The sequence below is a fragment of the Felis catus genome, chromosome A1 (genome assembly GCF_018350175.1).
Source record: "Felis catus isolate Fca126 chromosome A1, F.catus_Fca126_mat1.0, whole genome shotgun sequence".
In the NCBI taxonomy this organism is placed as follows: Eukaryota; Metazoa; Chordata; class Mammalia; order Carnivora; family Felidae; genus Felis; species Felis catus.
Genome location: NC_058368.1, coordinates 238,863,846 through 238,876,167, shown reverse-complemented (window position 1 = coordinate 238,876,167; position 12,322 = coordinate 238,863,846). Strand labels below are relative to the sequence as shown.

At 51.6% G+C, this 12,322-nt stretch overlaps 1 protein-coding gene across 1 annotated transcript in view; it reads right to left on the bottom strand.

The window, feature by feature from the left end:
- Positions 1–12,322, bottom strand: part of LOC105259694 — a 37,138-nt gene that overhangs the window by 1,205 nt on the left and 23,611 nt on the right. The window contains exons 9-11 of the mRNA XM_045036758.1: positions 10,403–10,437; positions 8,837–8,937; positions 3,289–3,361 (exon numbers count right to left, since the gene is read on the bottom strand). Coding sequence (XP_044892693.1) covers positions 3,289–3,361; positions 8,837–8,937; positions 10,403–10,437 — 209 coding nt within the window. The remainder of the gene's footprint in view (positions 1–3,288; positions 3,362–8,836; positions 8,938–10,402; positions 10,438–12,322) is intronic.

Genomic DNA, 12,322 nt, shown 5'->3' with positions numbered 1-12,322 from the left:
GGCAGACTCACACCTGCTCATGTGACAGGGACCGCACCCCACCACATGTGGTTTTCAGTCACATTTCCCGGAGGATGGCAGAAGGTACGCACTTGTTTGTGGGTCTTCTGGGTTCCCTGTTCCCCGAAGTGCCCAGCCATCATGTGGCTATGTTTTTCCTGCTGGTGTCACAGTACTTTGTGTCCTGGACACCAATTCTTTGTCACCTATGTGTCACAAATATTTTCCCAATTTTTGACAGCCTCCCTTTGTATCTGGGTGTGATCTAATTTCTGTGTATCTTCCTTTAGGGACAGTGCCTTTAAGAAAACCTTGCTTAAGGACCCTCGGTCACCATGAGGACATAAGGACAGTACCAGGGGTGCCCGGCGGCGGCGGGGGGGCTCAGTCTGTGAAGCGTCGGACTCTGGGTCTCGGCTCAGGTCATAATCTCACGGTTTCCTGGGATCGAGCCCCGCGTCGGGCTCTGTGCTGACAGTGCTGAGCCTGCTTGGGATTCTCTCTCGCCCTGGCTCTCTGCCCCTCCCCTACTCTCCGTCTCTCCCAAAATAAATAAACTTCAAAAAAGAAGATAGTAGCAAATATCATCTTCCAGTTTGTATAGTTGTCCCTTCACCCATTATGTCTTTAGTCCACGTGGAATTAATTTGTGTAAACGGTACAAGGTGGGGTCTGATTTCATTGGTGTTATTCCCACACGGCACCCAATGTTTCCGCGTTTATGAAACAATCTGCCCACCCCTGCTCGTCAGCCGCCCCGTGCCACAAACAGTGTCCCTGTGCCCACTGACGTGCTCGCGGCCCCTGCAAGCCACCACGCCAGGCCCTGTGCTTATTTCGGCACAGACCCCACTCTGTCTTTGACTCACAAGCTTCGTGGAAGCGGCCCGGCCAGACGTCCTAAATTGCTCCTCTCCTGCTCCTTGGCGTTCTTGGTCCTTTGCAGTTCCACACACATCTCAGACGCAGGGTTTCGAGCTGGCGTCCTGCACTGGCCTCTCTGGGAGGCCTGGCACGCACGCCGCGAGCTGGGTCTGTCCGCGCTCATCAGGCTCCTCAAGACGTCCCTCTGCAAGTTTTATCGTTTTCTCCACGAGTCTGGCGTGCCTTTTGTTAGGTCTGTTCCTAGGGACGTCGCTTTCTAAAAGTGCTCCGACAATGGTCTCTTTTTCACTCCCCGACGTTCCTTACTTCTGTGCGAAGAGCCTGTTTCACTTTCACTTTAAAAGGCGCATCAGCCAGGAGGGCAGCCCTGGGCTGATTGATGGCCCCCGTACTGCAGGCAGGACTCCACTCTGCCGTAGCTTCCGTTACAATGAGCGTAGTTAGTCGATATTCCCTGGAAGGACTCCCCTTTTTTTAATCGCCAAATATTTAAAAATACGCATTTTCTTTGTCTCTGGAGTGCGCCAGCTTGCTCACGACACAGCTACAGTCTCACTTGCCGTTCCTGGACTCATCGGACCCGAGTGCGTGCGGGTTTGCAGCGCAGGGCCCTCAGCCCCGCTGCCTCGCACGCTGCCCCCCGAGCGCCCCTCCCTGCCGGGGACTCCGCTCACACCGCAGACCCCAGCCCCACCTCCGGTCGCGCTCTCCGCCTGTCGTCCGGTCTTCGGGTGTCAGGTAACTTCTCCAGTTCCGGCTTCGAGCTCACGAACCCCAACTGTGACCCGCGTGCTGCAAAACCCTCAGTCAGCCGCCCCACGTCAGTGGTATTTTCTGCAGCTCTGAGTTTCATTTGGTTTCTCTTCAAATACACGTGCGATTTAAACAAGTTTTCTGTTCTCTTCAGATGTTTTTCCCTTTGCCTGTTGTTTCCCCAAACAACAACCACAGTTACTTTGCATTTGGTCCTCGAGCCCAACTCCCGACGTGTGTCTGTTTCTGTGGTGGCCTTGGCCTCCGTGAGGGCGTGGCCACGTGGGATGAGCGCGGCTGGTATCTTCCCAGCTCCTGCGAGGGGAGCGCCTCTCGGCACCTGCAAACGGCCGGTCCAGAATCACTTGGCGTTAATCTCAGCTTGAGGAGTTGGGGGATTTTCTCAGCTCCTTTCGGCTCCAAGGTTCATTCTTGTGTCCTGTGGGAGCGGAGCACGGGGTTCCTCCGGGCTCACCACTGCCGTGCGCGTGTAGCCATTTGGGTCCCGATTTTACAGGATGACTTATCGGCCTTCCGTTCTGGCTGCGCCCTGAGCTTGGGCCTGTCTCTCCCCCCCGAGAGGCCACGAGAACCCGGCTCACCAGGGAGGCAGGGGCCCTTGGGACACAGGCTGCAGGTGCCCACGGGGCTCTCTGTGGGTTTTCTCTTTGCCTCCGTCCCTGGCTGAGGACCCCTCGTTCTTACCTGTCCGCGAGCACCTACACCCACATGGACGGCGTGCACATGCATGCCCCCGTGGCGTCAGTCCACTCAGGAGCCAACCTGCCACGTACCCAGACCTGAGGCTCAGGCTCCCTGTCACTTTGCCACTTGCTTGTAGTTTAGGTTTCTTAAAATCCAGCTTTGGCCCTTCTGGAATCACGCAGAAATCAAACTCACCCTCTCAGCCTCCACCTCTTTTCTAGAAACAGGAGCCACTGACGCCTGCGGCCACGGGTGTGTTGAAAGGTCAGCCTCCACCTCTTTTCTAGAAACGGGAGCACTGGAGAATTGCACTGTGAGCTCTGACGCGACGGCGGCAGCAGGAGGCGTCATCGTGGCCAAGGGTAGGTAGTTGTTTCAAAGCTGAGTGGTGAACATGTCCTTAGATGAGGTGGGGCCGTCTCAGAAGGACTCTGGAAGGGTCAGGCGAGCGAATAACAAAATCACCGTGCATTTCGGCAGACAGCGTGCGGGTGGTGGAGTCTGAGCCTCTAACAGAGCACATCAGGCCTTTGGTTCCGGTCACTAGTCAAACTCTCCGTGGCCCTCGCTCTGGTGCCATCGTTAGGTTGGCCACCGTTGCACGTCAGGGTCCACGGCTCAGATCGGCGGCCACAGCGACGCCACCCAGGGCCAGCTCCTACCTTGCAGGCACTCTTTCAGCTGGGCGTCCAGCCCCACGTCTTGCACCTGCTGCTTTGGGGCACACAGAGCAGGTGGCGGGGCTAGCGCGGGGACGCCAGGCCCCGTCGGCAGACACTACGTGAGCCCAAGCTCGTCCTCCGTGCCACTGAGACAACAAGCATCCTAGCCTTTGACTCCCCACCGGTGATTTCTCCCTCTCCTTGTTTTTCTGTAGAAAACGTTTTCCTCTTTAGGGAATCAAACTTGGGTGGATCTCAACTCCCACACTGTGTGATGTCTTACCTGAAGCTGGGCCTTTGCCCTCGGCGCTGTCTGCTTTCACAGGCAACCTCATTTCCTGTTGGTCCTTTGAGACCTGCAGAGAAATAACAGGAAACACGTGACACGGCATCTCTCGCACTGCCAAAGGGAACAGAACGGAGCGGCAAGAGCACATTTTGGAGACGGAGCCACGACGGGCTCTGGGACACCGGCGGCCATCTCGCCTCTTGAGTTCAGAGCACTCGCTTGTATGTGGGGCTGCTGAGGAGGCTGCGCTGGGGGCGGGGGGTGGCTTTTCCCTCTGCACGCGCATCAGGACAGAGACAAGTGGTGCTTTTCCTGATGAGCAGGAGGGTCTCCTGGGGGCCACCAAAGCCTATTTGGACCCTTGGCATGGGGGGAAGACACAACACAGGCCGCCTCGTCTTGCTTGGCACCTTCTCTGCACAACTCTGCTTGCTGGTGGTGAGTCCTGGCTACCCAGGGGCCCCGAATGCCCTCACACCATCTCCCGAAAGCAGGAAGTTTCTCCCTTGCCCTGGTGCTACTGGGCCTGCTGACGGTGACTTCAGATCCCCTGCACGGACGACAGGGGAGAGCACGGCTCTCGCCAAACGGCCGGGGACGGCGCTCCTTCTGACTTACAGGGCTGTGTGCGGCGGGACTGGACTGTGCAGCTGTGCACAACTTTCCTCAGAAGGTTCTGCAAGTCCAGTGTCTCTAGGAGATCTTTAAACCCGTACATGCCTTCGTCCTCCTCCCAGAGCCAGCTCTTGAGAATTAGTCAAGATACAAACTGAGGCGTGAATGAGATTAAATAGGAAGGAAATGAAAGGGGAACCTCAATGAACAATGGCTCCCTGAAGAAGAGGAAGCAAACGGGAACAGACTGTAGAAAAGCCAGGTGTGAGGACAATGCTGTCGAGATGGACAGGCCCCCAGGGGACCCAACACAGAGGCAGTTGTGGAGCTGAGGTGGGGGCAAGGCTCCGATGGGTAAGAGGTGGGGGTGCTGGCCACAGAGGGCCACGGAGAGGGCAGCAACCTGGTAGAGGCAGGACGTGTAAGAAAAACCCACAGAAGGAGGTGATGGTGCTTGGAAGCAAAGGTGATCAAGGTATTACTGAAATGATGCCCCAGGGAAGCACACTGTTTGCTTAGAATGAAAACAGAAACACAACAGAGCCAGGCAGTGGAACAGTGGAGGCCTGCCTGCGGGGTAGAGATTTGTGGGGAGGTGGTGACACGTGTTCTCAGAGTGCACATCAGCATCCTTCACCTGAGGACAAAGCCGGGGAGCAGGAAGCACGAGAGATTGGTCCTCCACAGATGTGACCACTGTGCTAAAGAGAGCCTTTGGGGTCAACTATTCCAGACTCTGAAGCCAGACCAGACACGCTGCACAGCACCAGGGGAGAGATGCTGTCCAACTCTCCCGAGTGAGTGGTGTCAACAGAGCAGCCAACAACCCACCCTCAGTCCTCCTGCGGCTACAGGCCAACAGCCTTCATTCCTGCACAGGCAGTAGGGACTCTGTACTCCAAAACTTGTCTGCTGTGCCTTTTGGTTAGTCTGGTCATGTCCCGAGGGGCCGGCACAAGGGCTCGCTTGCCCTGGCCCCCTTGGCAGCAGTAGCTGTCTTTGGGACATGTACTGGGACACTTAGTCCCCCTATTTGCAGCCAGACATTGACGGAAAACACTGGCTGACCACAGAGATAATGAGAGAAACTTTGCAACAACAAATACATGTTTTGCAAAAATAGCTTGGGAGAGTCACAAACTGATAGTTCAACAAGCAAAGATCTACAATCCCAAGCAGTGGGAGAATCTGATGTCCAGACTTAACCACATTATAATACTCAGAATATACAGTTCTCAACAAAAAATTATAAAACATCCAGAGAAAAAGGAAAATATGGCCCATTCAAAGGAGAAAAAGAATTTGACAGAATTTCCTGGAAGAAGCCCAGACATTTGAATTAGTAGTCAAGGACATTAGGTCAGTTATCTTAAATGTGCTCAATGAGCCAAGGTGAAGAATTAAAGGAAGTCATGAAAATACTGAATGAACAAAAAAGAAAATCAATAAAGAGATAGAATTACAAAAAAGAACCAAACAAATTCTGCCACTGAAAAGTGTGAAATTAAAAATTCACTAGAAGAGTTCAAAACAGAGCAGGAGAAGAAAGGATCTGTGAGCCTGAAGACAACTGAAATTCTCCAACGTGAGGACCAGGGAGAAAAATGGAACAAAGGAAAATGAAGAGCACCTGGCGGACCTGAGGCCCAGAAGGAGAAGAGAGGGGGCAGAGAGAAAAAGTATCCGAAGAAACACTGCCTGCACGCTTTCCAAATCCGATGGAAGATACGGATCTACACATCCAAGATGCTCCACAAACTCCAAGCAAGATAAGCTCAGAAGGGTTCGCACCAGGACACAGCACTGCCAGATTCTCAGAACCCAAAGAGAGGAGTCTGAAAGCATTGAGAGAGAAGTGGTTAATCACGTACAAGGGGCCTCAGTAAGATCAACAGCTGATTTCTCATCAGAAACCATGGAGTCCAGAGGGCACCTTTCAAGTCCTGGAAGGAAAATAAATCTGCCGACCAAGAATTCTAAATCCAACAAAACCGTATTTTGGGAATAAAGAAGAAATTAAGATGTTCTTAGATAAACAAAAGCTGAGAGAATTCATGACCAACAGACCTCCCCTACAAGAAATGCTAAAGGGAGATCTTTAGGCTAAAACAGAGGCTCTAGACAGTAGCTGAAATAAAGTATGCTCGGAAAGGTAACCACACAGGTCGAGACATAAGCAAGGATTGTCGTACTTTGGTTTGTAACTCCTCTTCTTCTCTATGTGACTTAAAAGACCAATTCACAGAATAATTATGAATCTTTCTTAACGGGCACACAATGTATAAAGATGTAACAATATAAAGGAAGAGGTAGGAAGATGTATAGGATCAGAGTATATACTACTGAAATTAACGTAGTATTATTCAAACTAGACTCTTATAAGCTTAAGGTATTAATTGTAATCCCCAAGGTAACCAGTAAGAAGGTAACTAAAAAGTATAACCAAAAGGAAAGAAGATGGGAATCACAATGGCACAGTATGCAAATTCAACTAAATACAGAAAGGCAGTAGTGGAGGAATTATGGAATAAAAAATATACGAGACATACAAAAAATAAATCAGTGGGGGAAAGAAGGTCAATCTGATGTTTAGCGAAAGCAGCTGGAACAACAGAAACCACCTGGAACGGATGAAGCTGGATCCCTACCTCACACTAAACACACCAATGACCCACAGAGTGAGGACTCAACTCTCAAAATCAAATGTTGAAAATTAGCAGTGGAAAGTATAGATGACTGTCTTTTAGAAGATTGGGTTCAAGATTAATCGAGACCAAAAAGCATTATCATAAAATATGCACAAGTGTGAGTGTGACTCTGACTCATCAAATGTTGAGTTCAGCTAAACATGGAGTCGAGTTGCTGTGACACTCTATCTGTAATTCACCCAACTAATGAGGCGTTTGTATCAAGCATATATAAAGCACACAAATAAATCTATAAGAAAAGCAGAAAGAGCCCAGGAGGAAAATGGGCCAAGGACAAGAGGAAGCACTTCCGACAGAAGGAAATTCACATGGCTAATGCATATTCAGCACCATCGGTGGTGAGGGGAAGGCTGGGAGGGATCGTGAGCCGCCAGCCGCACCACTCAGTGTCCCAGGTGTTGGGGACAACACGGACCTAGAGGGCTCCGAATATGCATATGCTTCTGCGGGAGTGCAGACCGAGCACCCCTGTAGAAGAGTCTGGCCTTGTAGAAGAGATGGCCTGCTGCTCATCACAGGGACCCGCACGGGGGCACACATCCTGCTGGCCCACAGCAGAGGGGACGGACGAGTTACAAGAAGCAGTCGCAGAAGGAAGGCAAATGAGCTCGGCCACCCGGGACAGGGAACCACCGTTTTGACCGAGAGGTAGTAAGTGAAAAGGTGATTCCCCCAAATTCCAAACATCACATACACACTATGTCCTTTCTGTGAAATAAAGAGTAACCGATGTGTTGTGAGCATCTATTTTTTAGGACTACATATGATGTGAAACACTGAAGTGAAAGGAAAACATGAGAACAAAGAGCGTGGCCAAGCCACGTACACAGAAGCAGACCACACGTGGCCGGGCCACACAGAAGTTGACCACATCAGGACCCTGCCTTTTTCTGGGGGGCGGGGGGGCGGTGATGCTACATCTGTTACCAAAAATAAATAAAATACCAAGTAAACTTAGGAAGCAGGTAACGCATAGATCAGTGATGAGTCTGTGTCCTCAGATGAGGATTATAATTAATGGGCAGCAAAGTCCAAAGCAGGTATGATGGGGGACGGGGGTTACCATTTACTGAGCACCAGTCCCAGCTGGACACCGGCAGCAGGACTCGGGACCCCTCACGGAGTCCATGCGTATCTTGCAAGCGTGGAGACCCAGGCACTCCAGGAGGTTAAAGAACTTACTCTGGGCTGTGGAGCCGGTCACGCCTGCACACCAGAGTGGACTCCCAAGTCCAAGTGTGCCTTATGGCGCCCATTTGTCTCTAAGGACTCTGCTAAGAGCTACGGGCCTTGGGGTCGCCCGCAGAGGGGTGGGCCTGGCGTGAAGTGGGGCACACAGGGCGTCAGGATTAAACGCGGGTTCCAGAATGAGCAGAGAGGAAGCCCCAGCCCGGGGCTGGGTGTGTGAGTTCAGTGAATGTGCATGGGCGGCTGAGCGCCAGGGTCTGAGGGGCCCTCTCAAGTGCCGTCAAGCTTGAAGCCGAGGCTTCCCGCACATTGTCTGGAGCCTCTTGCTGTTACAGAAGCAACTCGGGCCCCACTGGCTGGGTGGCCCCGTGAGCCACTCTGGAAGGGAGCACACAGAAGGACGGACGGTGGGAGCCGGGCCCTCCACAGCCCCGCCTTTCCGGGTTCTACACTCACCTGCCGGTGAGACTGCCACCACGTTGTGTCTGCCTGTGTCTCCTGCCTGGCCGCACAGGCCACCCCGCCCGCCCGGTCCTGGGGCCATGAGCGTATCGCCTGCAGGCTTCCTCACTCAACCCCGTGTGTGGCTCACACGCTCTGTGTTGACCGTCAGTTATACACACCCCTTCTCTATCCCAACATTTGTCATGAAAAACTCCAAACACACAGAAAGTTGAAGGGATTACACGGGACACCCTGAAAACACCCACTGCTGAGAGTCTATCACAGCGGGCGTTCTGGTCCGTGTCACCTACCACGTGGCCATCACCAGCACGTGGCACCAGAGCACACGTACGAGGCTCGTTTTAGGGACACCTGTCTGGGGACTCTGCTTCTCACACACACGGGCCCCCGTCAGGAGCGTGATCTGCCCTCGCTTCTCCTCCTGCTCCACACACACCATCGGTGCCCTTTGTGTAGTGGCCCAGGCACCCAGTAAATGCAGAACACCAGTGCGACCAGCATCCAGGTATGGTGCCGAGCCCGGCTTAGGAGGGAGCCCCAGGCCCTACATCTGAGCACAGGCTCACCTTCACCGCAGGTGGTCCTCTGTGCCGGAGGCCAAGGTGGAGTGTAGGGTGAAGTCACTGGATCACCGGATGGCGACAGGAACACCTTGCTCCCGGGTCCGCTAGGGCAGAGCGGGGAAGAAGGAGCACGTTACAGGGCAGGCCCTCGCCGGGCGGGCTAGTGCGTGGGGACCTTGCAGGCTCCACGGTGCCCGTGGACGTCTCCCCGCTGGGGCCCCCTCTTATCTGCAGTCTCCGGAGCAGGCAGCTCCTGGAGGCTGAGTGCCAGAGGGGGTCCCGCGCCGTAAACACGCAGAAGGTTCATGCGAGAAGGACGCTGCAGGCTTCCACCACCAGTGGAAAACTAAAACAAGCCACCCGGTGGATTTCTGCCGACAGAAATGCCTTTAAAACCAGACAGAAGCAGCTTCACCTGCATGATGGACCCTCCCCCTTATTCATATGTTCACTGCTTGGCTGATTTGTACATAACCAGCAGACCGGACACCCTAGACAGATAAACAGCCGGGAAGAAGTACTCCCAATAAGTTTGTCTGCCAGCGACCGCGAGGAACACGGGTTGTATGAAGTCCTACAAGGTTTCCCTGTGATCGACGTCCCAGGGAGGCCCCTGGTGGGTGGGCCTCGAGGACTGACACTCGGGTGAGGCCTCAGGAGCAGGCCACGGAAGGTGTCTAAAGCGCTAGCTGCTCAACTGGGTCTAAACTCTTCGGTTACCAAAGAAACATTTTCTGCAACAGTCCCTGCGGGCCAGAGCGGGAGGTCTGTGTGTGTGTGTGTGGTGGGTGACATTCAAGTAAATAACTTGCCCTTTTTGATTTCACTTCAAATGCATTAAAGGGCACTTGGTGCAAAGTTACTGAGGTTGTGAAGTGAGGATACAATATTCAGACAGTTACAGCTGTGAAATGTTCCCCAGAACCATCCTTCCAGAAACAGAGGGAGCCTGTGCTCACCGTGTGCTCAGGGAAATGTAGGGGAGACAGCACGGACCTCGCTGACATGGGTGCTGTGTGGCCTCCTGTTACTCATGCTCCAGGAGAAGACGACGTCTTGTCGTGGGGACGGTAGTCACGGTGCTCCGCTACACCTGATTTACTCTCTAAAATGTGCGCTTGAAGCTGGGCCACGATGGGAAAGGGGCCACTCTCTGCCTCTGTGGCACAGGAGGGGCAGAGGCCGTGTGCTCCCCAGGGGCCTGCGAGGTGTGCTCACCCACCTGGCACACGGAGAGCCCTGCCTCTGCTGCACACGGTCATGGACCGCGGCGCCCTCTGCACGTGGCACATGCTCACAGACAGAAAGTAGACGGGCATCGCTCACACCTGTGCACTGGCTCACGTTACTTGTGAGGAACCTAGAGAGGTCTCATCGCAAGCTCCAGCGAGCGGAGTACAGCGAGCCCTTCGGGTGGCTGTCCGCGTCTGTGACGTCAAGGGAAACTGGTTTGTCTTCGATCACGTCATCACAGTACCCTAAGGTTTCCCACCAAAGACCGTGTTCGTCGGGAATCGTGGTGAAGTCTTTGAGACGCAGGAAGCACCTGCAGGAGGCTCAGAGACTCACCTGAGGGCAGACGAAGTCAGGCTGCTGGCTATTTCCTGTGAGGGAAGAAATGATTGTTCACGACAGGAAACAAGATGGAGTGGTCAACCTCGAGCTTATTGTTAAACAAAATGACATTCGTTATTACCGATTTGGAGCAAACGTCCTCAGGGTCCCGGGGCCAGGGAAGGGGTCTGTGGGGGAGCGCACTCCACAGCCAGTGTCCACACTGGCCAAGGGGCCTGCTCAGGACGGGTATGTGTCACATGCGGCCACCGGGCGGCCCTGACTTCTGTGGCAGGTCTGCACGCGGGCAGCGGCCAGGACCGAGGCGCACAGAGGAGGGGCCGCCTGAGGACTTGGAGGGCTGAGGGGAGACGCCCCAGGAGAGTCTGACCTTGACAGCACCTGGGTCTCAGGGCAGTCGATACCTAAGTACGGTATTATTATTTTTTTAATTTTATTTTTTATTTTTTAAAATTTACATCCAAATTAGCATATAGCGCAACAATGGTTTCAGGAGTAGATTCCTTAGTGCCCCTTACCCATTTAGCCCATCCCCCCCTCCCACAACCCCTCCCATAACCCTCTGTTTGTTCTCCATATGTATGAGTCTCTTCTGTTTTGTCCCCCTCCGTTTTTATATTATTTTTGCTTCCCTTGTGTTCATCTGTTTTGTCTCTTAAAGTCCTCATATGAGTGAAGTCCTATGATTTTTGTCTTTCTCTGACTAATTTCACTTAGCATAATACCCTCCAGTTCCATCCACGTAGTTGCAAATGGCAAGATTTCATTCTTTTTGATTGCCGAGTAATACTCCATTGTATATACCACACTTTCTTTATCCATTCATCCATCGATGGACATTGGGGCTCTTTCCATACTTTGGCTATTGTTGATAGTGCTGCTATAAACATGGGGGTGCATGTGTCCCTTTGAAGCAGCACACCTGTCTCCCCTGGATAAATACCTAGTAGTGCCATTGCTGGGTCGTAGGGTAGTTCTAGTTTTAGCTTTTTGAGGAACCTCCATACTATTTTCCCGAGTGGCTGCACCAGCTCGCATTCCCAGTACAGTGTTATTTTTATTTCACGATGGATATCCGGTTTGTTCCAGGACCATTTGTTGAAATTTTCACTTCTCCCCAAAGGATTGCCTTGGCCATCATAAATGTGAAGGCTTATTTCTAGAATTTTTATTCTATTCCATTTCTATTCCATTGACTACACTAACCTGATTACTATAGCTTTTTAGTAAATTTTGAAGTCAGATTGTATAATTCTTCCAGTTTTGTTCTCTTTTCAAAATTGTTCTGGCTACTCTAGGTACTCTGAATTTCCATGTACATTTTATGATCAGCTTGTTGGTTAAAAAAAAAAAACACATAAAAAAACAAAAGAGAACCTCCTAGGAATTCAATAGGGATTGTACTATGTCCATAGATCGGTTTTGGGGGAAATGCTATCTTAACAATATTGAGTGTTCCAATCCATGAACGTTGTATATCTTTCTATTTATTTTAAATGTCTTCAGTTTCTCTCAGCAATGACTTATAACTTTCAATGTACAGACTTTACTACAGTTTTGTTAAATTCATTATTGTTAATGCTATTGTTAATAAAATAACTAATATTATTTTCAGTGGCATTTTTGCCAAATACAGAAATATGATTGGATTTGCTATTTTTTTTTAACAATACAAAGTCAAAAGAGATTTATTTTTTACTGTTTCCATTCCAGAGAATGGCAAATTACATAAAACATTTCTAGGTCAGCCAAGGCAATGGAGAAACTTTTACTTTGACCATGCTGAGGCAATTTGCTGTGGAGCTAGCTGGAGGCACACAGAGGTTCCTGACGCCAGGTAGGGACTGTATGTGATTTCAGGTGTGCTCTAGATAACACTGAAGATAAATGTCCCAGAGCTTACTGGAGAGCACT